The sequence below is a fragment of the Salvia hispanica genome, chromosome 2, assembly GCF_029641045.1.
Source record: "Salvia hispanica isolate PSC_SH4W2 chromosome 2, Shi_PSC_v1, whole genome shotgun sequence".
NCBI lineage: Eukaryota > Viridiplantae > Streptophyta > Magnoliopsida > Lamiales > Lamiaceae > Salvia > Salvia hispanica.
The window spans coordinates 13648617-13671970 of record NC_142693.1 but is presented as its reverse complement, the minus strand read 5'-3'; the positions used below and the strand labels follow the sequence as shown (position 1 = coordinate 13671970).

The 23354-nt window shown below is 33.6% G+C and overlaps 3 protein-coding genes across 6 annotated transcripts; 1 reads left to right on the top strand and 2 right to left on the bottom strand.

The window, feature by feature from the left end:
• The first annotated feature begins 3897 nt into the window (after nucleotides 1-3897).
• On the top strand, nucleotides 3898-5683 carry LOC125201913 (epoxide hydrolase 3-like). The gene is made up of 2 exons (XM_048100209.2): nucleotides 3898-4434; nucleotides 5004-5683. The coding sequence occupies exons 1-2, from the start codon at nucleotides 3964-3966 to the stop codon at nucleotides 5490-5492; spliced, it is 960 nt and encodes a 319-aa protein (XP_047956166.1). The 5' UTR covers nucleotides 3898-3963; the 3' UTR covers nucleotides 5493-5683.
• A 1693-nt stretch (nucleotides 5684-7376) lies between these two features.
• LOC125201742 (26S proteasome non-ATPase regulatory subunit 4 homolog) lies at nucleotides 7377-11428 on the bottom strand. Its single transcript, XM_048099980.2, has 11 exons — nucleotides 11279-11428; nucleotides 11052-11165; nucleotides 10746-10851; nucleotides 10264-10378; nucleotides 9975-10184; nucleotides 9599-9896; nucleotides 8857-8980; nucleotides 8626-8729; nucleotides 8414-8482; nucleotides 7703-7776; nucleotides 7377-7602 (listed from the first exon to the last, which is right to left on the bottom strand). Exons 1-10 carry the CDS (start codon nucleotides 11288-11290, stop codon nucleotides 7732-7734), a joined length of 1197 nt encoding a protein of 398 aa, XP_047955937.1. The 5' UTR covers nucleotides 11291-11428; the 3' UTR covers nucleotides 7377-7602; nucleotides 7703-7731.
• A 1028-nt stretch (nucleotides 11429-12456) lies between these two features.
• On the bottom strand, nucleotides 12457-17220 carry LOC125201724 (MLO-like protein 4). Of its 4 annotated transcripts, none has more exons than XM_048099953.2 (15): nucleotides 16793-17220; nucleotides 16615-16672; nucleotides 16278-16510; nucleotides 15661-15777; nucleotides 15493-15571; nucleotides 15307-15416; nucleotides 14726-14800; nucleotides 14533-14618; nucleotides 14009-14058; nucleotides 13761-13801; nucleotides 13508-13678; nucleotides 13372-13407; nucleotides 13197-13264; nucleotides 13063-13123; nucleotides 12457-12991 (listed from the first exon to the last, which is right to left on the bottom strand). In XM_048099953.2, the coding sequence occupies exons 1-15, from the start codon at nucleotides 16910-16912 to the stop codon at nucleotides 12728-12730; spliced, it is 1569 nt and encodes a 522-aa protein (XP_047955910.1). In that variant the 5' UTR covers nucleotides 16913-17220; the 3' UTR covers nucleotides 12457-12727. The 4 variants fall into 4 exon arrangements, with proteins under 4 accessions (XP_047955910.1, XP_047955913.1, XP_047955911.1 ...); XM_048099956.2 differs by having other exon boundaries at nucleotides 16615-16681; nucleotides 16793-17219; XM_048099954.2 differs by having other exon boundaries at nucleotides 15307-15413; nucleotides 16793-17219.
• Nucleotides 17221-23354: the final 6134 nt, after the last annotated feature.

Sequence of the window (23354 nt, the reverse complement as noted above, 5' to 3'; positions counted from 1 at the left end):
AGAGACATAATATCTCTATGCCATAATGCCTTTATGTCACTTTGCCATACACTTAAATTTAAATATGGACTAATATACCTTTATAGTATTATTTTGGAAAGATATATCTTAGTTATGATAATTAAATTAAAACATGCTTATTATGCACATATTTCTTGTATTCATGGTTTTATTTAAAGTATTTGTAGTTATAATTAGAGTATTTTTGTACATACTATTAAAAAATTATTGTTATTATAAAAAAAATTACCTAGTTTATTAATAATATTTATAAATCTTGTGAATAAAAGTTATTAATATTATTTTAACTAATAAAATTTATTGTATTCTTTTATTAATAAAATTTATTATCTTAATAAATAAAATATATTGTTATTTTAAGAAAAGTTATTATTATTTTGAATAAAAATGATTATTGTAATCAATAAAATTTATTATTTTCAAACGATCTATAATGGTTTTACATTAAAACATGATTACTCAAACGATTTAATCTATTGGATAGATAGGGAGCTTGTTACTTAGTTAACTGTACCTCTTTATCGAATCAAGAGTATTGTTTTTGGGGATAAATTTACATTTATTATGAAAAATCATAATGTTTAATATATAAAATTTATTACTCTAATATAGTTTGTTGCAACCAAAAGTTATTTTTTATTTTGGAAAAAGTATTTATTTTTGCTATTTTACAAGAGTTATTATAATGGCGAAAAAATAATCATATTAATTAATAAAATGCTAGTACTAAAAAAAATGATAGTTCTATTGTTATTAACAATAAAAGCATTATTGTAACAAATAAAAGTTATAGTTCAGCTAAAATAAAATTATTGATCCAATAAATACAAGTTATTATTCTTATGAGTAAAATTTATTATACTTGTAAATAAAAGTTATTGTTATTGCAAATCAAAATTAGTTACTATTTTGTACATAATAGTTTTATTATTCTTATGGATAAATAATTTTGATCTAATGAACAAAAAGTTAGTAGTATTAATTTTCTGAAAAAAAGGATGTTAATGAAAGTTAATTTTTTGCCAAAAACGTTCTTTTCTTGTAAATAAAGTTGGTGTTTTAATAAAAAAAGGTTATTCGTTAAAATTAATTAAAAAAATTACAATTCTTGTAAACTAAAGTTAGAATAAAAATTAGTAGTACTATTTTTTGAATAAAAATTAATTTTTATGTATAAAATTTTATTTTAATAAATAAGTCATTGATCTTGAGAATAAAAAATATTTTTCTTGCTAAAAATTAATTTTGTAATTTAAAATTATTATTATTCAAAATAAAATTTGTTGCTATTTTGAATAAAATTATTGTTTTTAAAATTAAAGCTGCGAATTTTTTAACATAAAATTTTAGTTTCTTATAGTAGATAATAATTTTAACTATATTTTTATAAATAAAATAAAATTGTTCAATTTAAATTTAAATTACTCTGATTTATCAATTAATAAGAAATTAACTATTTTTATTGTATATAAAACATAACAGAAGAATAAATTCATTCGTAAGTAGTAGAGTAACAAATTAATGAAATCAAATTGGAAGTGAAAAACTTGAGCAAACAAAGAACTATATTTTTTAATAAAATTATTAATTTTTTAAACTAAAATTTATGGAGACTAGTTTGATCGTCATTATTCATTTGCTAAATGATAGTAGTACATCATTAAATTATTCGTAAACAAAATGAACAACAAAATATATAAATACAATGACATTATAATATTTTATTTAAATATATATTCATAAATAAATGCAATAAAAGGAAGAAACAAATTAAAAACGTCGATCATAAATAATGTGGATCCCAAGAAAGCAAATTACTCCCATTCATAATTAAATGTAAAAGACTAAAGGGTAACAAAGTAAACATACAAAATATATTATTTAACAAAAAATAAATTATGGTATACAATTACTATTTAAACCTCATTATGGCATTGTCACTTTGTTTATGTTTCTAAAACTTTTTTTTTCTTTTATTTAGAGGAAGAAAATTCTGTCTCTAAAACATTTTTTTTCTTTTATTTAGAGGAAGAAAATTATGCGCCACAAATTGCCTTTAATAATTGAGGATAATATTTGACATTAGACAATCTAACTAACATTTAATTAAGAAGAGGCAATGATTTCTTTATTTAGAGAGAGAAAAATATGCGCCACAAATAGCATTTAATTGAGGATAATATTTGACTTTAGGCAATCTAACTTTATATAGTACTAATAACATTTAATTGAGGGTGATTAGGTGATTAAATTCAACTAACTTAGTTTGATGATTAATGCAGTTGAATAAATCCATCTAATTAGTTGGTTCAATTCCTAGATCAAAATATGAGAAGAAACACAGGCCACCTCGGGATAAAGAAACGAGTGAATTACATATTTAGGACCTATACTTATCACGATGAACGTTTGTGGTCCCTATACTTGCAAAATATCATTTGCGGTTCCTATACTTATACTTATGCACGTTTTAAAGTTCTTTTCACTTTTTATCCTTTTATGGACGAAAATACCCCCAAATGGCTAAAGGAAAAATTTGTACACTATTTCTCTCTTTCCTCCTCCTCCTTTCTTTTTCCTTTATCTATAATAAAATTAGAACTAAAATTATGGGTTTGTTATTCTTATCTCCTTGTGTTCTGTTAAATTTTTTTAGAAATTTAATCATATGATGATAATTTTATATTTTCACGTCATTTTCCTTCATCACACTAGAGTATTTGTGATTATGCTTCAAATTTCGAGTATTATAATTAATGATCCCGTAAATAAAAGATTAAAAATTTGAATGACGAATTTCAACAAGTGAATATCTTAATCTAATCATTCGTAAAGTGAGGAATAATAAGCGATAAATGGAATGGATGAAATTATGGTAATTTTGGTTGTGTGTATTTAGCAAGTGGGCGGCGCCCGCGTGGGTTCTTTCATCATAAATTTCTCTTCCCATTCTAACAAAATAATGTAAACTAAACTTCTTAGCTGAACATTTGATTTGTCTTATTTCCTTCTTCAAATATGTCTCATCTCAATTTTTCTTGTATTTATACAAGTCATTTACCGAAAGAAGAAAGAGAAAAAAATGAAGAAGAAAGAAAAAGGAGAGAAAATAGTATATAATTTGCCCTTCATTTATTTGGGGGTATTTTTATCCTAAAAAATGTCAAAAAAAGAAAATAACCTTAAAGCGTGCATAAATACAAGTATAGGGACCGCAAATGATATTTTGCAAGTATAGGGACCGCAAACGTGCGTCGTAATAAGTATAGGTCCTAAATATGTAATTCACTCTAAAGAAATAGTACGAGCTTGTAATTAATTTATTTTATAAACCAAATAATTTGTATAATCAAGGAGACAAAATATGATCACCTTAAAATATAATCCCTCTGTCCCGGATAATTCGGGTAATTTTGACTGTGCACGAGTTTTAAGAAATGTAATGTAAAGTGGGTTGAAAAAGTTAGTGGAATGTGGGTTCTACCTTTATATATTAGTTTTATAATAAAATGTGAGTAGGAATTAGTTAGTAGAATATGAGGTCCAATACCAAAAATGATAAAAGTGAAATGAGACAAAGTATGTGGGACCGATCGAAATGGAAAACTAGGACGAATTATTTGGGATAGAGTGAGCAACTATCAAACGAACCCTGGCTCCTAGTATACCATAAATTCATTTGTTCAACATATCCCAAATGATTAATTACATAATCGAACGTCAAATAACGACATAAATATACAACTTTTCCAATGTGAATACACTCATTTCAATTGGGAAGAAGACAAAATGGATTGATTGATACAAAGAAAATGAATAGACGGCATTCGGCAACGAAATGAATAGACGCTCTTTAATTAGATTAAAATAATAAATAATTGGTCTCCTATAAATGCATATGCAGGTGAGGACTGAGGCAGCAGGTGAGCCCCGTGAACAAAGATGGATCAAATTTCTCACAAGCAGCTGACGGTGAACGGCATCAGTATGCACGTGGCGGAGGCCGGGGAGGCCTCCGCGCCGGCGGTGCTCTTCCTCCACGGCTTTCCCGAGCTCTGGTACTCCTGGCGCCACCAGATGCTGGACGTCGCCGCCAAGGGCTACCGCGCCATCGCCCCCGATCTCCGCGGCTACGGCGACACCGACTCTCCGCCGCCGTCTGCCGGCTACACTTTCCTCCACATCGTCGCCGATCTGGTGGCGCTTCTCGACGCGCTCGGCCTCGAGCAGGTGTTCCTCGTCGGCCACGACTGGGGCGCCATCATCGCCTGGTGGTTCTGCTTGCTCCGCCCCGATCGAATTAAGGCTCTCGTTAATACCAGCGTCATTTTTCAGCCTAGAAACCCTAATGTCAAGACTATCCAGGGCTACAGAGACGCGTTTGGTGATGCGTTTTACATGTGCAGGTTTCAGGTATCCCCAATTCAACTTCAATTTCAGAATCTGGTGTTTCGAACTCTCGGATTCTCCGATTTCTTCATCCGATTCACATTTCTCAACTTAGTTATGAACTTCAGTTTGAGCATCTGGTGTTTAGAATTCTCGAATTCGTATTTCTTCATCCTATTCACATTTATCAACTTAATTATGTGATTCAATTTGAAGATCTGTGTTTGGAATTCTCGGATTCGAATTTCTCCATCGCATATTCACATTTATCAACTTCAATTCTTTGAACAACTAGTGTTTGGAATTCTCGGATTCGATTTTCTTCATCCTATTCACATCTATCAACTTAATTATGAACTTAAATTTGAAACTCTGGTTTAGAGTTTCAAATTTCTCAATTATATTCACATTTGTCAACTTAATTATGAACTTCAGTTTGAAAATCTGGTGTTTGAATTCTCGGAATTGAATTTCTTCATCCTATTCACATTTATGAACTTGAGTATGAGCTTCAATTTGAAACTCTGGTGTTTGGAATTCTCGAATTTGAATTTCTCCATTTAGGTTTTCCTATTCACATTTATCAACTTCAGGAAGAAGGAAAAGCAGAGGCTGCATTCGCATCGGTAGACACTAAAACCGTGATGGCCGCATTTATGACAACGAGAGATCCGAAGCCTCCATGCATTCCGGTGGAGCTAGGGCTCGACGTTCTGTTCAAGGGGCCAGCAGTGGAATTACCGCCATGGATATCTCCGGAAGATATCAGCTATTATGCAGCTAAATTCGACAAAACTGGCTTCACCGGAGGGTTGAACTACTATCGCCAAATGGATTTGAGCTGGGAGCTGACAGCGCCGTGGACCGGAGCTCAGATCAAAGTGCCGGTGAAGTTTGTGATTGGTGATCTGGACTTAACCTATAGTTTTCCTGGTGTGGAGGAGTTCATTAATGGTGGATTCAAGAAATATGTTCCACTTTTGGAGGAGATTGTTGTGATGAAAGGAGTTGGCCACTTTCTTAATGAAGAAAGCCCTCATGAGCTCAGCCAACACATACTCACTTTTATCAACAAATTTTAGTTACACTTAATTTTCATCTTTTCAATAAGCAGTATCGTTCAATTATCGTTTCTTCTTATATGAATGGATTCAGTCTTCACAAGATTGTTTTGTTGGGAATTTAGTGATTATGAATATAGACCCTAATACAAATATGATGTACTCCTCGTGATCGTCATTAATTGTCTAAATTTTCGTTCGTTCATGAATAATTGTCTTATTTACTTTTGGTAATGGACTCTTCGTCCACTAACTTTATCTCACTCTTTTTTTTATTATTATAAAACTAATACTATGAGATTGTAACAAAACTATTTGCGGTTGAGGTGCCGCCAGTTTCTTTGTCGAATAAATTTGTCGTGTTTGGTCCAATTATCATATTGTGCATATAGTACACACATGCATGATGTCGGTAGGGATGTCCATATACCAAGAATAGCTTATGGCTTTGATAATCGTGAAACATGTTTGTAAGATCTTAAACGCTTTTACCACATCTTTTCGAGTAGACTCTTGCATCATTATAAGAAGAACATGTTGGGGGTCTAGCGGCATGTTGAGCATCTTCACAAAAGTCGGTCCCCATTGGTGAGATAGTGCCACATGTTGTACCGTCCATTGTTGGCCGTGAAGGATAATGTCGGTGCTCTACCGTCCATAATATCGTCGAAGGTGTCCAAGTAGTTGAGCACGTTGATATAATTGTTCGGTCTTGGGACCTCGAAAAATGCATGTCAAATCAATATGTCAGCAACCACCTCTTGCACAATCATTGGGTGTGAGCCTTTATAGCAGCTTGGGTACGCCTCCCTTCCATGCCGTGGGACAATTCTTCAATTGTAATGCATGCAGTCAATGATGCCAAGCATCCCGGGAAGCCGTGGTGTGCTTCATCAAGACAAAGCAACTATCGGCCATTGTATGTGGTGTGGGTTTCCGAAGATATTCAGTACTTAAGGCTTCGCAAACATCTCTGCAAAATTTTCTCAAGCATTCGCTGCTATTGGATTCAGCAACGTGCAAGTACTCGTCGAAGATATCCGACGTTTGCCTAGTAGCAAGCTGTCGAATAACAGTTGTACACTTTTGTAGTGTCGTAAGACTCTATCGACCGATAGCATCTGGTCGTTTTTGGAAGTAATCGTCACGAGCCACCAATGTATTTGTGATGCACAAAATAACTTACGGCGCATGCAAAAACGACGTCGGAAGTATTCCTCTCCCCACCATGATTGCTCAAAAAATTAATCTTGAAGAAGCCTTCGGGAATCTTCCTCCCGATCACAATGCTCTTTACTACGTTGCTTCACTAAGGCAATCAACCGAGCTATTTCCTCATCGTCAATCATACTTGAATTGAGAATGAAAATTAAAGAGAATGGAATAAGAGAACTTTTTTTGGGTTAAAAAAAATTACTGTACGTGGTAGAATGAAGTATTGATTTTGGAATCAATTGAAGGATAAAATATTTTAAAAAAACGAATAACAGTAATACAATACTCCCTCCATCCCACTCAGTAGGATGCATATAGATTATAAGTTTGGGAGAACTTTTCATAAATGGAAATGAGTCCCATAAATGGAAATGAGATAATTTTATACGACGGACGACTTATTTTCACGGGAAAGAAAGTGAGATAACTTCATAATTTTTAATTAATTTTTAATTAATTTTCAATTTTTTAAAATAAAAAACAATAAAAAAAAATGACTACCACTCACAGTGGCGCTTCAGTGGGCATGCCACATGGGGGACAGACCCCCCCCCCCCAGCGCAAAGCTCGCTGGGAGATCTCGCTCGTTCCTCATCTCACCGAGACGAGTCCCCATCCCTTTTTTTTTCTCACCTGTTGTGGATGGCCTTAAAGACCTTACAGAAGAAATCATGACACAAACAAAGCAAAGAAAAAACAGCGTTCCACATAATGATTGAATAAGCCGTGCCATATATCCACAATACCATCTGAAATAAAATGCAATAATTTTGACATCAAAGTTCACTAGGTAATGCTGGATCAGTTCACAACAATCATCCTTCTTCATAATATATATAGATGGTTCATGGCATATCATCCTGACTGCCAACTTCAACAGTTTCTCATCAGTTTCTGCATAATAGATCCCCTTGACCTATGCAACACATATAATTAAGTGATCGGTGACACACAAAATAACAAGGCCATCGCAACAAGATCAAAATGGACAACACCGCTGAAGGTTGGAAATAAACCTGAAGGTGATAGTAGACAAGACGTGTGTTCACTTCTTTTCCTCTTCTTTTGGTTCTGTGTCTTCTTCCTTCTTCTGCATGAACCACAAATGTTAGAAACGTAAAAAGAGTACAATAGTACAAACAACATAAGCTAAAAGAAAACCAGTCGTTGATTTTGTCCAGGTGATACATATGCTTATCATGAACACCTACAATTATAAATTGTATTTATTTCCACTAGCAGAAGAAAATGAACTCATATACAATCAGTAAATAAAGCACAGAGAGAGAGTATTTATATTATTAGTGAAACAAAGTAACATACAATGAGTGTTTTCATGTTGCAATAGGTGTACATTCTAGTAAAACTATACATGATTAAAACAGAGGCAACTAGTTGCGAAACATATTCTAGAAGAAACTAAAATTGAAGGCAGAAACGATATAAAGCACCAGTCATAAAGTTTGAACAAAGATCCAATTATTATGGGGTAAGACTTAAGCAATCAATCAAACATGACTGATAGACAGGGAGTTCATTTCAAACATAACCTTCATGCCATCTCATCTCCAATACAAGAAGAGTACTCACAAGAAGAGAAGAACAGTATCTCTCTCACAAACAGGAGCGATTATCAATACAGAGACAGAACCAAATAATATCTAATTTTTACGATTTTTTTTCATATAATTTGACCCTTTTCTCCTACCAAAGTTATTACAACTTACCTCAGACTGATTCTGCATGGAAGCAAGCAAATCTTTGATGGCGGGGTCATTCGGATCAACGCCTGGAAGCTGTTAAAGCAAACCAACCATTAAATAAATGATAAAACTGGCAGTCAAATGTTTCGAATTTGTTTACCATGTTAGTACATATTTGAGAATCAATTAACTCAGGCAGCCACATAATCAAGAATAAAACATGAAGATAGACTCACTTGAGCCAGCATGGAGGACATATAGGATTGATCTGCAAATATCTTATTCGCATCATCCGGGTTTGATTGATCACCTTGACCATTTTGCACTGACAATTGAAGAGCTACAAGGAAAAAAGTACGTTTCGTAATTAAATAATCTGCAGATTATTCTACCAAGATCCAGTATACAGAAAGAAGTCCAGAGAACAGGTCAATGCAAGATAAAAGTATATGAACATTAGATCTCACCAAGTTGCAGATCATGGTCATCAGCAGATGCATCGGACATGTCAGTGTCCCTCACAGCAACTGTGGATGAAGAATCATCCATGGACATAGCTAGGGCTTGCTGTAACAATGCATTCTCATCATCCTGTAAGAAGATATCTTATGTTATCTTCAGTTCATTGCATATTGAATTATGAACCAGAAGTCACAATGCATTCAACAGAGGCTCCAGGTTGATTTTTAGAAATTCAAAACCTGAAAAGAAAATAGATCTAAAAGAAAAGGATATCTTTGAGCATTTCTCTTTTTCCCTTATTGTATACACATAAGACCGTGCAAACTTTTTAGCACCAAATATTAACAAATTTCTCTTAATTTCTTCCACAAAGACAAGTGAGTTTAATTTGTCCAAAGGATAGTTACATGGAAAATATAGGTGTAAACATTCAACATTTCTTAACATGCCACATCAGATTTGCACAAGATTATGTTACCATATCCTGTTTCTCTCTGTTCATATATTAACAACCTAATTGGACTCGTATACCATTCAACCCTCCTTGCAAAGTTACACATATCAAAACCTTATACTCTCGTATTCATATAAGTTCTTCTAAAGATTTAATCAACAAATACGTGAAATCCAAAAGTACCAAGTTGTCAGTCATGGAAACTATGCTACACTTAAGTAAAAAGCTTAGGTCCACTGTTGACCATCACACCGAGATGCTAAACAAGAGTTCAGTAAAAAGAGAACTCAAACCGTTAGATCATGGGTCTTCTTTTCAGGTTCAGATGTTACAGGGATCACATTCTCCGTCATGGTTACATCCTGTGAACTGGATTGCTCTCCTTTTTCCCCCTTTCCAGCTTCTTCTGCAGCCTTCTTTGCAGCCGCTTCTTGTCTTGCCCTCTCCTCTTCCATTGACACTCTAAGTGCAAGAGCAAGTTCAGGGTCCAAGTTTGGATCCACGCCAAATTCAAACCCGCCACCAGCAGCAGCTGCCGCAGCTGCAACATAGCCACTTGCTCCTTCTCCATCGCCTGTAAATATTGGGGTACTGCACAAAGAAAAATATTAGAAAATATAACAAAATAGATTCATCTTGACAGAAGTTCCACTCAAAATAGAGAAAAACCTGATAAGCACATCTGAAAGAGCACTGGGACCGGGAGGAACATGTACAATATGACTGCTATCATTGTTATTTACAGCAGCAAGTAATGCCTCAAGCTTCTCTGTCTTCTCTTCATCTTCTTCGCCAAAGTTTACAATATCAAGAGCTACACTGTTCTTTTTCAATTTTCTTCCAATTAACTCCAACACCTTTTTGTCATACTTAACAGGACTGCCACAACATACATGACTCCCTCAGAAACTAATGCTAAAAAATCAACTTCAAAAGTACATAACTTAATGATTTGTACCTTCCCACAAACACGATTATCCTTTGCTGTTGCTTCTTGTTTTGGCGATGCTTGAGGGCCAACTGTGCAACTTGGATCCCAGCTGCCAAGTTCATCTCACCACCTACTTCAACACCTGCATGATCACCAAAGCACTATGCTAAACTAAGACAATCAGAGGAAAAATAGACATTATGACGTAGAAATTACAATTTCACAGGCACATGCTTCCACAATTGACTAAAAACAACTTGTGAATCTTCAATAGTACCATAATGCACTAAACTTTCATAGTCCCACATGCATAATATAAAAGAACCCAAAAGCTCATTGAGTGCCCATCCATCACCTTAAAGCTAAAGTCTCCAGATAAGCTAACAAAATTTCAACTTAGGGACAATTTTATCAAAATCCCAGTTCACAATTTTAGAATCTTCCAATCATCACATACTGATAAAATTGAATTCCCTAATACAGCTGACACAATGATAGTAGAAGCTAACCGTGTGCACAGGCCAATATCTTGCCAAGATCACTGGTTGGAGTGACCAAGACACGAACCCCCTTTCCGGCCATTGTCAACACTCCCACTGTATTTTCTGGATTCGCCTACATAAAATAATAATAAAAAGGACACGCACATAAATCAGAACAAACCTTACCACGACTAAACCTAAACCATTCCCCAAATCAATAAGTAAACGTGGCACATAAATTGGTGCGCTTATCAACATGACAAACACTAACGATTAAGAAATTGAAGAGCCCTAGAACACGAAATAACTGAAAAGGGGGAAGAAAAAGAAAACCTGAGTCTTCGCTCCGCAAATTAGGCTTACAGCGTCCTTTTGAGCATCGAATCGAGTGGGGGAGTAGTCGCCGTTACGCATCCACTCCGAATTATCGATGCAGATCATCGTAGCCTATTCATCCATTTAAAACTCGAACAGTTAGCGCGATTGGCAACTATAAGGGGGGAACTGAGCCCTGATATGCAAACGCAACCAATTGAAATGAAATGAAATGAAGCGCAAACCTCGAGCACCATGATTGCAGAGAATTGAGATCGAACTATGGAAAGATAAACAAAGCTAACAAATAAATGAGGAGAAAATGGTAGAATTGTTTTGTGAGAGAATTTGAGGTTACTTGGGAAGAGGGGCACAAAATATGAACACTTTCCGATTTGAATAATCTGGCCCTTCATGTTTCAACAATTATAAATAGGCCCATGGACTTTCCAATTTTATAATTTAATTAACTATCAAATTTAGTCCAAGACCAATTACTCCCTCCGTTTTTGTTAATAGAGGTGTTTCTTTTCAGCACGAAATTTAAGAATAGTGTGACAAATGGATAATAAAATAAGAGAGATGATTAACTTTTATTAAAAATAGAAATATTCAATTAACTTGTCACTCCCCAAAATAATAAAATGACTCTATTAACAAGTAAAAAAAAAAAAATACTAATTTGAATTGTACGACCCAAACTTGATTGCTGGGAGTGGGACTATAAATTGTGAATATATATTTACATGCTAATATTTGGATGTTTTACTTTTTCTTTTTAATATGGGATGAAAAGATTTCTTTCATAATTATATTATATTTTGCATTTACTATATGGTTAGTGTGCAATAATTTTGTGATTAGTGTGTTATATTTTTGTGATGGAAAAATGTGATTGTTGTTTGGGGACAGAAAGAGTTGTGATTTTTTCAGTATGCAATTCTCCGATTCTATCTAAAACAGTTATTATTCCATTTGTCTCACCAAAGATGATTTTCTGTCGAACTATGACGACTCTTTACTTATTTTGGAAATAAATAAAATATTTAACTATGTTTTCTCTCTCATACTTTTTTTATCTCTTCTATTTCAAAATATCCAATAGTTTTTTGCCCGATTACTTTATTCAATTATTCTACTTTAATACACTCAACAATCTTTTTTTATTTTACTTAGATTCCTTAATGTAAAATTGCATGAAATCTCATGACATATCAGGATGGATCATCTTCTTTGGAACAAAGGGCGTATGTTTCTTTGGAACAAAGGGCGTATGTTTTATTTACATGTTACTTATCTATAGTCCTATTACTTTATATATTAACTTAAGAAGTTTATATCTATAGTCCTATTACTTTATATATTAACTTAAGAAGTTTATAATGTACTATACAAATAATTCTTGAAAATACTAGACGCATAGTTCGAAACAATGCAATAGGAGTATCAAGTATGTATTAATACTAATTCTTAGGCCGGCTCATATTTAATATTTTGAGGAAGTATTACTCCCAATTTTGTAACATACCAATAAATAGATAAAATGCAATTGGCAAGAACCTTTGTGAGCCAATATCCGCTAACTAAATGACATCTATTGCTGCTACAATACAAGTAACAACATTCTATACAAAACCACAAAACATACACCTTCAGGAAGCGATGGTCATCTGTTACTGGACCACCACCAGCTATCATACCTCCGGATCCGAACGAACCAGATCCCGAAGCTCCTCGTTTGACGTAGGCAAGGAGCCATTCTCATCAGAAGCCAAGCTACGTCCCGCCATGCTTGAGCTCCCTTCTACTTCTCCAGTAGAGTTGCCCGTGTCCTTCCCCTCCTCCAAGGACGGCAGGGTAGGACTCGGTCCGTGTCTAGTCCTCACCTTTCTCCGCCATCCATGCAGCGATTTCCTCACATTCTCGGACACTATGGTCCTCTTGAACTTTGACCCCATCTGCAACGACTGTGTTAAAACACGCGAATGGAAATTGATGCATGAGGCCAGCACACGAGAACTCTACCTACCTGGGCTATAATGACATAGAGAGGGAAAGTGATGAAGCTGCACCAGAACTGCGAGATCACCCTGCACCGATGCACCATTTTACTTTAGACACCACAACAGACAATCACTGCAAAGATAGCAAGCCACAGCATACCCGAATGTCAAGCGAATCACCAGGAAAGTGCGGTCTTCAGTGTAGCACGACGATGCCTTTATCTCCCACTGGATTAAATACACCAAAACAGATTGCATCCAACTGAGTTATATATCGACATTATAAACTTGTTTATCGGAAACAAGAAGATCGGATTGGATTGGTGAAGTCTTACTAGTGACCATATATACGTTGTCATTTCGAATGCATTCTGCAAAAACATACAACAGTATTGGTGATGAATGTGACCTATATTGCTTCTTTTCTTTTAAATCTAAATCCAAGCCACGAAATAACATGTGTTGAGCAACCTGAAATGATACGAATTGTATCAACCGGAGAAGCAGCCTGGGGTTGCCAAACCAGAAGAGCTCATCCCTCAGATTGAACGTGCGGACTTCTGTCCACTGACTTGACTCCATGATTTCAACGGCCAGCTTGACAACTATGCGGTGTAGCTTTGTACCGAGTAGAAGGATCAACTGCTCAAGCGTAAATCAGATATGTAAGCAAACGATACATCTGGAAGGTTCAGAAAGCCCAAAAAGAAAGTCTTCAACTTACAACGGTGGGAAGGAAAGAGAGCCAGAAGTATATATTTGTTCCTGATGCCAGATAAGTATAACAATACACTTTAGAACAGTAACAGAAGACCAGAATCGATTACGATTCACGATGTCCCATATCAATGCTATGAGGTTCATCAGCAACAAGAAATAACCAATGCCAAACACATGCATTCAAGCGAGTAAGACAGGAACAATTCATTAATTACAGATTCATAAACAATATTCATTTCGGTAAGATCTTACCATGAAATCCTAGAACAATGCAGGTAATAGCGAAAACCCATAGCGGGATACTACAAAAGATAAGGAAGAAATATTAGATACTTCATTTAATTTCTACAGCTAACGTAGCTTCATAGACTAATCATTGCTGGAAACTGAAGCGTTTTACTCTCTTCAGTGAATAAGGCGAGCCAAAAGATCCATTTTTATAGAACCCTTTACAAATGATATTTACCATCTTTTTTAGAAAGTAAAAAATAGACAGATGCAGCGTTAAGAGAGAATAGTGAGCATCATCGGTCAATAGATCTAAAAAAAGTTCACTGTTGAACGCATTCAAGAAGTCGACCCATGAAGCTTAAATGCTGCTGGAAATCCATCTAAATTTGTGAATGAATTACGAGATAATATACTTATAGACTACTTATAGTGTATAGCATATATGTAAAAAAATTACACATCGGAGTCATGTAGATGAGTAATATATTAGAAACAGGATAATAATTGTTATAAGAGATATTAGCAACCAATGAATATTCTTGTACCTAATGCCAACAATATCTCGGAACTCTTCCTCCATGCTCCGAAGCATGTAATTGTGGAAATCATAAGTGAAAGGTAATTGATGGGTCTGAAAATGTAAGCCATAATAAAGAAACAGAAAGTTATGAATCCATCCAAACTACGTTATGCAATCAGCAGTAGGATCCGACCAATTGAACTTAGGAGATAACTTACAGTAATGAAGCCTAGTCGTAGTGCCATATAGTCAGCTTGGCTTATAGAACTCCAAAACTGGCGGCTGAAACAAAGCTGAGCATAAACTGGCTTATGAAATGTTCAAGTGCCAACTCACAAACATACACACAAAGGATAATGACTCAAAATTATGTTGCAGAGTACATGAAGTAGGTAGTGAAACCAAGCGATTTTGTAGAGTTGTCAATAAGACTTTGGTATCACTCATGTCAAGTTCCTAACGACTGAATCTCATAATGCAGCATTTACATAAGGTAACATATTTGATGTACAAGATAAGTCCTAAATAGCAGATTGACCTTGTTTCTTTCTAACTCATGTTAATATATCTATCATTACTAGATGTACACATTCAATAGGCAACTATTCAGTAACATCGCGAAGATATCAAGACAGCTCTATGCAGACCAGTTTGATCTATATACCAACAGAATCTTAACTAAGAAGTCAATTAGTAATGCATATGAGACTCTTGATATGTGGATTTCATCCAAACATGAAGTATGTGATGACTCGAAGCAATCATTTGAGTAAACCTACGAGACTTTGTGTGTGCATACCAGCCAAACAAGAAGTCTGTTCTGACTCCAAGGATGGGATGTATGATGAGCAACGAAACTCGATAGGCGCCTTATTGGCACACCATCTGTTCCGGCGTCTTGAGAATCTGCTTCAATATTGCAAGGAAATAATTATTGGTGACGAGAATAAAACTTTCCAACATAAAGTAGGATCATATCAACTACCAGCAGACGTATCCGCAGTTAGCAGGCCTCGAAGAGCCAATGTCTTGGCATTATTTTCCCATGTTCTCCAGCTATAGATCTGCATTCAGGACAGCAAATTTTGAGCATGTTGACTGAAGCAATGCTGCAAGAGTTGTGGGAGGTTACTATGACACTGAAAATGCCCACCTTGATCATGGCTAGTGCAATGGCTAAGAAACTATATGAGACATGGGTAACACCCAAAACAAACAAGAACCGATGGAGCTGCTCAAGGCTCTCGTGTGAAGCAAATGGTTCACGATCCTGGAAGAAAGAGGTAGATACTTAGCACCTCCCTTTGGAATTGGAGCCAGAAAAACAACCTTAGTTGTTACATTAACTAGCTGGCATTTCACACTAGAGATGAGAAACATTCATCTAAACATCAATAATGATGAAGACAGATATTACTCTGATGCATCTAATATGGTTTTCTTAAATTTTAGCAAGATATGAGAATTTGAATTTGAGGCAAATATTAAAATTCAGAATGCTATTAATACAACTTCATTCGAGAGTGCAAAATGCATTCAATCTAAAATCAAATACGGGAATGAAACTCCAAAGCACATCATTAAAAACAAAAAATCATGTCCTACATGTCTATGAACTCGGATCTATCAATTAAGGAAGATAAATAATCCTGATAGATACATTAAACACAACTATTAACAGCACACAAAGCTGTTGAGTAAGTAGGCTTAAAATCCAGATCCATGATGAAACTGAAATAAGAAACTATCTATACAGCGTGAAAGAAATACCTCGGGGCAATAATTGTGATTTTGGCCTTCCAACAACCGTGAAATTGAGGAATTAAAATGATCAGTCCTAAAAACAACCGCATGTCTAGCAAGAGCTTGTTGTTCGGCAACTTTAGTGGGAGAACATGGATAGAACCGGCTGCTCATCAATGCCGACGGCTTCACACAAATTTTGGCCACAAAGGCAATCCAATGACCCATCAACAATGACAGGAGCCCAAATACCATTAACTCTGGTTCACACCAAAGAAGCATCTCATAAAACCAAAACTTTAAATTCAACAATAACATCAAAAATCCAACAACAAATAAACCTTAGAAGACCTCATCTTCTCACCTTCTTTGATTTTATCCAAGGCAGCAAGAAGATGCTTCCTTTTAGTCCTATCCAACCACTATACAAACTCACACACACAAGAACACACTACATAATCATTAACAATTCAAGAATCATGAACACTTCAAAATCCATCACCATCACACACACATATAAAGAGGCAGAAATTAACACTAACCTTCCCAAACTTCTTCAAGCCTCCATGGAGCAAGAAGCCAATGGCAACCAAAAGGGAGATAACAGTGGCAACAGCCCAGGTGGGCGTCCCTGCCAAAGATCTCCCCTCCCTACTTTTCATCTCACAATCAATTAAAAAAAAAAAAAGAAGAATCTTTTACCGAGTCTCAGCAAAACGGGTTCCGAAAAAGAGAATCTTGCCAAAAGGGAGTCGAGTAATTGGGCGATTAGACGAAGCCATTTATGGAATCATAATTGTTTTGTTTATATGTCGACCATGGCGCCTTCAGCATTAAAAATTGGCTGCATGGAGTGCTGCTAAAAAGTGGAGCACGATGCAAAATGGGGCCCCTTCTTCGTCAAATTTGGTTAGCTCCAAATTTTATCAATAGGATTGTGGAAAATTGTTGGGTTCTAAAGCATTAGCTCTGCTACTGCTTATTGAATTTCTGACTTTTCACCTCAACTAACTCTACTAACTCTTGTAACGTGGAAATCAATGATCTGCTGAATTATTGCCATTTTTCTCGATTAAATTATTGCTACATGCCTACATCTAATTCCTAACTTGGCAGGCAGTAGGTTGTTCACTAAAAGCCATCATTAAAGTTAAATAAAATAAAATTATTTTGTTATACAGTTGTCTTCTATACATTTTTTTGACATGGTGTGAAGTAATTTGAATTTCACAAATTTCCGCGGCTTGTTTCTTGCTTATTATTTTGTCTATTTGCTTGGTTTGTTGACTATGTTTTGACTAATATTTTTAAGGTTTTGGTTATTAAGATTTTTATTTTATTAGCGGTTAGAGCATCTCGAACAAGGAAAGGTAAATGAAAGACGTATATAACTTATTTACCTCATAAAAAAGTGAAATATACAATTTCAAAAAGTATCACGTATCAAGGGAAAAAATGTGGAGTATATACAGAAAGGTAAATTATTTTTAAAAAATAAAATAATTGTCTAAAATGCATTAAAAAAAATATAAAGTGTAATATTTTCTCAAATACCTTCCGGCTTCCCCATTAGAGAATAGTTTTTACATGAAAAGAAGACAAGTTATAGGATTTTACCTCTCCATTGATGGAGAGGTAAAGATACCTCCTCAAATTAGGAAAATGTATAATATTTTCCAATAATATCTTCCAAATACCTTTTCTCATTGGAAAATAATTTTTCATAAAAAAAGATAAATATAGCAGTTATATGACTTTACCTCCTCATTTACCTTTCCCCTTGGAAATGTTTTAAAGGAAAAAGATAAATTGAGAAGTTATATTTCTCATTTACCTTCTCTTAAGATTATTATATCTTCTTAAAAAGTAATCATTTCGTCCTATTGAAGATGATTCACTTTTCTTTTTAGTTTGTCCCTAACTATGATGACTCATTACTAAAAATAAAAACACCTTTTTTTATCTCTACTTTATTCACTCTCTCTTACTTTATATCCTCCACTTAACACACAAAATAAAGTTGCATAAAATCTCATGCCGCCCAAAGAAGGAGTCATCTTCCTTGGGACGGAGGGAGTAACGAATTCCAAGAGAAGAAGGTAAATTGAAAGGTAAATAGAAATAACTAACTTTTTACTGAGGTAAAGATACCTTCTTAAAATTAAAGAAAGTACCTTCTCAAAATTAAAGTAGCTTCTCAAATACCCCTTCTCTTGAAGAATACTCCCTCCGTTCGCCATTAGGAGTACCATTTCTTGGTGGCACGAGTTCTAAGAAATGTTACGCAAAGTGAGGGGAAAAAGTTAGTGGAACATGGGTCCCACTAGTATATAGTTTTGAATGAAATGTGAGAGATATGAATTAGTGGAAGGTGGACCCTATTATCATTTATGGTAAAAGTGAATCGTGACTCCTATTCGCGGACGGACTAAAATGGCAAAACAGGACTCCTATTCGCAGACGAAGGGAGTAACTTTTTATATAGAAAAGATAAATATGGTAGTTATATCCTTTACCCCTCCATTTACCCATTCCCTTAGAGATTCTCTTATTAATTTCATGATTTAGCTATGCATATGATATACAGATACATAGAAGAACAAAAGAGTACTGACACAAATTATGGCAATTTGAAACAAAAATCAACAATTAACAACGGCAAATCCCTTTGTAATGCCAAAGGGGGTAAAAATACCAACCAATGTCACCGTTGGTAATTGGCGTAATTTAATTGTTTGCAATTTCACTTATTTTCGACGTGGTACATGATTACAGGGGAGTGATCAATTGCTAACTCATCACTTAATTGCTAACTACAACTAATTTAAGGCCATAGGATTTTAGAAAACGTGTGGTCTATAATTTGCCGCGTATAATTTTCGTTTTTATTAATAAAATCAAAAAAGATAAAAAAAACGTCAAATTAGAGTTTTAGATGAAAATGTCAATATAGTGTTTCGGAAATATCAACACAATGCTTTGAGAATGTCAACACAATGCTTTAAGAATGTTAACCCATTGCTTATATTGACATTCTACATGTATTATATTGACATATTTTATATAGTATGTTGACATTTCTGCTTTACGAAAAAATTGAAAAAATTTCGATTTTTTTTTAAAATTTTGACGTCGGAACATATGCATGTATGATATCGTTGGAATCCTTATAAAATTTATCTTTAATTTGATATATGTTATATGAATTTAACGTTTTGGGATTTCTTTTAAAAGTTAGTTATAACTAAACATGTAGTTAATTGACATTAATACCCCTATTGATATTTTATGGAACTAATCCTATGGTTTTATTGACGTTTTTTGTTGATCGTATTGACATTTCGTGGTTGATGATCTAGGCCCTTAATTTGAATATCTAATTGCTATTATTTAGTTGTAGTTAGCAATTAGGTATTGAGTTAGCAATATAACACTCCCCTATGATCACATTTATGATTGGATGATATATAAATTGCTAACTAATTGTGATTATAGTTTGAATTAAAAATTACTAAAATAAATTTAAAAGGTAATTTTAGTTAAAATTAACCACTTTCTCTCTCCTCAAAATCATTTTAAAATTTTAAATTTACGTAACTCTTTCGATTTAAAATATTTTTTTGTAAAAAAATGTATCAAATTAAAGGTAATTTCATAAGGATTCTAACGAGATATCAATTGTATATGTTCCGACGATTATCGGATGATGAAATTTTATTTAAAAAAATTCAATTTTCGTATATGTTGATAATCAGATTTTATATCAATAAATGCATCAAACAATCTCAATATAATGAATGCACAATATCAATAAAACCGTATTGATATTTTGTGGTACTTGTGTTTCTCACGTCACCATATTGATATTTGTAAATTGTAAAACGCTATTTTGATATAAAAAACCGTAAAAATTATTATGTTAATTTCACTCTTTTGTTGATATTTTATTTATACTATTTATTGAAATACATGCTTTAATTTCATCCATTCATTTTTAGATTTAATCGTTGTAGATTGGATATTAAATACATATTAAGATGGCCCCACTGTCAAATAATTACCCCAGATATTGTTTAACTACCCCCAGATTATTACTCCCAAATAGTGATATTGTTAACTTCTAAAATATGCAAATTTTAGACGAACAAAAGTATCTTATCAGGCCCTATTTCACAGAAGCCGAATGATTTGGAAAGCTTAATTGAAGTTTGATTTTTTTCCGTAAAATGGATCCCACCATCATATTATATGTTTGTGAGGGATGGATTAGAAAATGCATTAGGAAAAGAATTAGGTGATCCTTTCCGATTTTTTTACATGACGGACCACACCAAACTCGAAATTCTGGAGTAGGTCTCATACCTTGTGTGCTATGGAGTGACAATTGACAGAGATATCAAAATTTTCTAGAATCATAATGACTCAACAAGGCTATCACTCTCCACTTCTAGCTTTCTAATTCCTCGTGACTTTGCTAACTGTAATCCATAGAATAAGCACCAAAATTCTGCTGTCAAAATGTAGCACACTCCAATTTTGACAACAAACCCAAACTTCCATGTTCCGAGCTCATCACGAAATAAATCTCCCCCAAATGCTTTTCTCGACTCTCCTCCAAGAGAGGCATCTGTATTCATTTTAAGAGCATCACTCAATGGAGGTTTACAACTTATCAATATAGGCGATCGCGAGGCTCCCATCCTTGCACATTCTATCGAGTGAGTCTCCTCTATATACGGAGCCATATTGATAATATGTCTCATAATCACTTCTGGGCATACTTTTTCCTCTTTGAAAATAAATCCACATCATTTCTTCCAAATATACCAACAATCAACGCTAAATACAGTACACCACTTAAGACATTACCCATCACATTTTTGGAGCTGATATTCCGGATCACCCAGTCAATCAAGTTTAAGAACTTGTCAAAAAAGTCTTTCGTTCCACCATGCCTTACCAGGCCAGACCATGTTCGCGTCACTTTAGAACAATCACGCAACATATGAAGTCCACTCTCAGATATATAACCACACATACAACAAGAACCTGATGAAGAAAGCTGCGCTTTCCTCATTATACAACACACCTATCACTCAGAAGAAGCCAAAAAAATAACTTTGGCCCGTACCATTTCCAGATTCGCCACCTTGTATAAAATTTGGCAATCTCTGCCCCATCACTAACTCCTCGTAGGCTGAAGTTTGATTTTTTTAACAAAATTGAAAATGATTATTTTTTATTTTTTTATGAACTTGAAGTTTGAATCTTAATACTAATATTTTTTTAGATAATGTTCATAAAAAGGATATTTTTTTAATATTCTGTATTTACATTTGGGCCTTATATAGCAATACTCTTGTGGCCTTTCCATCCGTGTCTCATTACAAATAGAAATTAATTTTATAGTTCAAACTGAACATGGCTAGATCCTAAAATCAGAGGTTATTTATCTGAATAAGTTAAGTAATTTATACTTATTTCAAGTATTTACAAAATCCAAAGCAAATTATGTCCAAATCATACCCTCAAATAACTATAGCAAATTGTATTACTATTAATTAAGCCTAATTATTTATGTCTTTCTTTCACATAATTTTCTGCTATCATTTGTTTTAATTTAGTCAAATACATGATCGCTCCCCCACCACAAACATGCTCTATGCCTCTATCAAAATACGTAGTACGTACTTACTAGTTTTTTAAAAGTAAAATGTGGTTTTCTTAAAATTTAGAAAGAACTACTACATTTTTAGTACTTGGATATTGCATTAATATTATTTGACATATGTACAAGTACTCCGTCATTAGTTTTTATTTTTAGTTATTCGTCGATACTTATCAAATTTATCTATTATTATTTTTAATCATGAACTTCACATTCCACTAATTTATTCTCACTCAAATTTTATTACTATAAAACTAATACTTTCTTCATCCTAAGAAAGAAAGATGACCCTTTCTCAGATTTTATGCAATTTAATTTTGTATGTTATGTGAAGAGAATATAGTAGAGATAAAAGTATTTGTATTCTTTTAGTAATGAGTCATCTTGGTTTGATCAAACTAAAAAGGAAAATAAATAATCTTCAGTTAAATGAAAAAAGTATATAAAATTACGACTCATGTTCCATTAACTTTCAATATCATATAATAATTAAAGTTGGACTCTGATATGGACGAAGAAAGGAATACGTTACGAAATTGCTTTTTGAGTTTGAGATGAAAACGACGACTCTAATGAGAATTTATCATTTAAACACATTCATGGGCAAGTGCCCCACCCCATTTGTATTATACGGAAGAGTAGTGATAATTATATAGTAGGAGTACTAGTTATTATTAAATGAGTGTTGAGATAACTCCTTTGGGCAATTTTGATGTACTACAACTTTCATCTAATACAAGAAATACTATAAATAGAAAATTTAAAATTTTCACTAACTTACCAATTACTCTTTCCTCAGTTCCTTCCCTCTCCATCCCTATTAAGTGTCCCTAGTTTTAAAAATATAAAAAAAATAAATAGATTACTAGTATTCATTTTATTATTAAAAATAAATAATATTTACAGTAATACACATTTTTATGTATAATTAGTAAAATAATAAAATTAAAAAAATAATTAAAAATATTATTAATGGAGAATAAAACTGATTTCATATGAAGAAAAAAAGTGTTCAAGTAACAAATACGATCTATTTTAAAAGAAAAAATATGATCTATGTTAAAAAATAAAAAGAATATTAATTTTATAATAAAATATAAATAAAATTAATTAATAAAAATATACCAGGAGTACAACCTAACCTACTTACTACTTACTTCCTTTTCGTTAGTTCAAATTAAGTTAAGGTAAAAAAAGTTTGGAACGAAGATTAAGAAATTTGTTAAAAATAAGAAAGGAATAAAATAAGATAGATAAAAATAAATAAAGTAAATGATAGAATAAATAAAAATAATTAAATATTAAATTTTTTAATAAAAAAATAACTCAACTTAATTAAAACGTCCCAAAATAAAATATAATCAGTTAATTATTAGTATAAATAGAGTAATATTAATGATAAAAGTAAAAACAAAGTATTAACGGAGGAGGAGAAC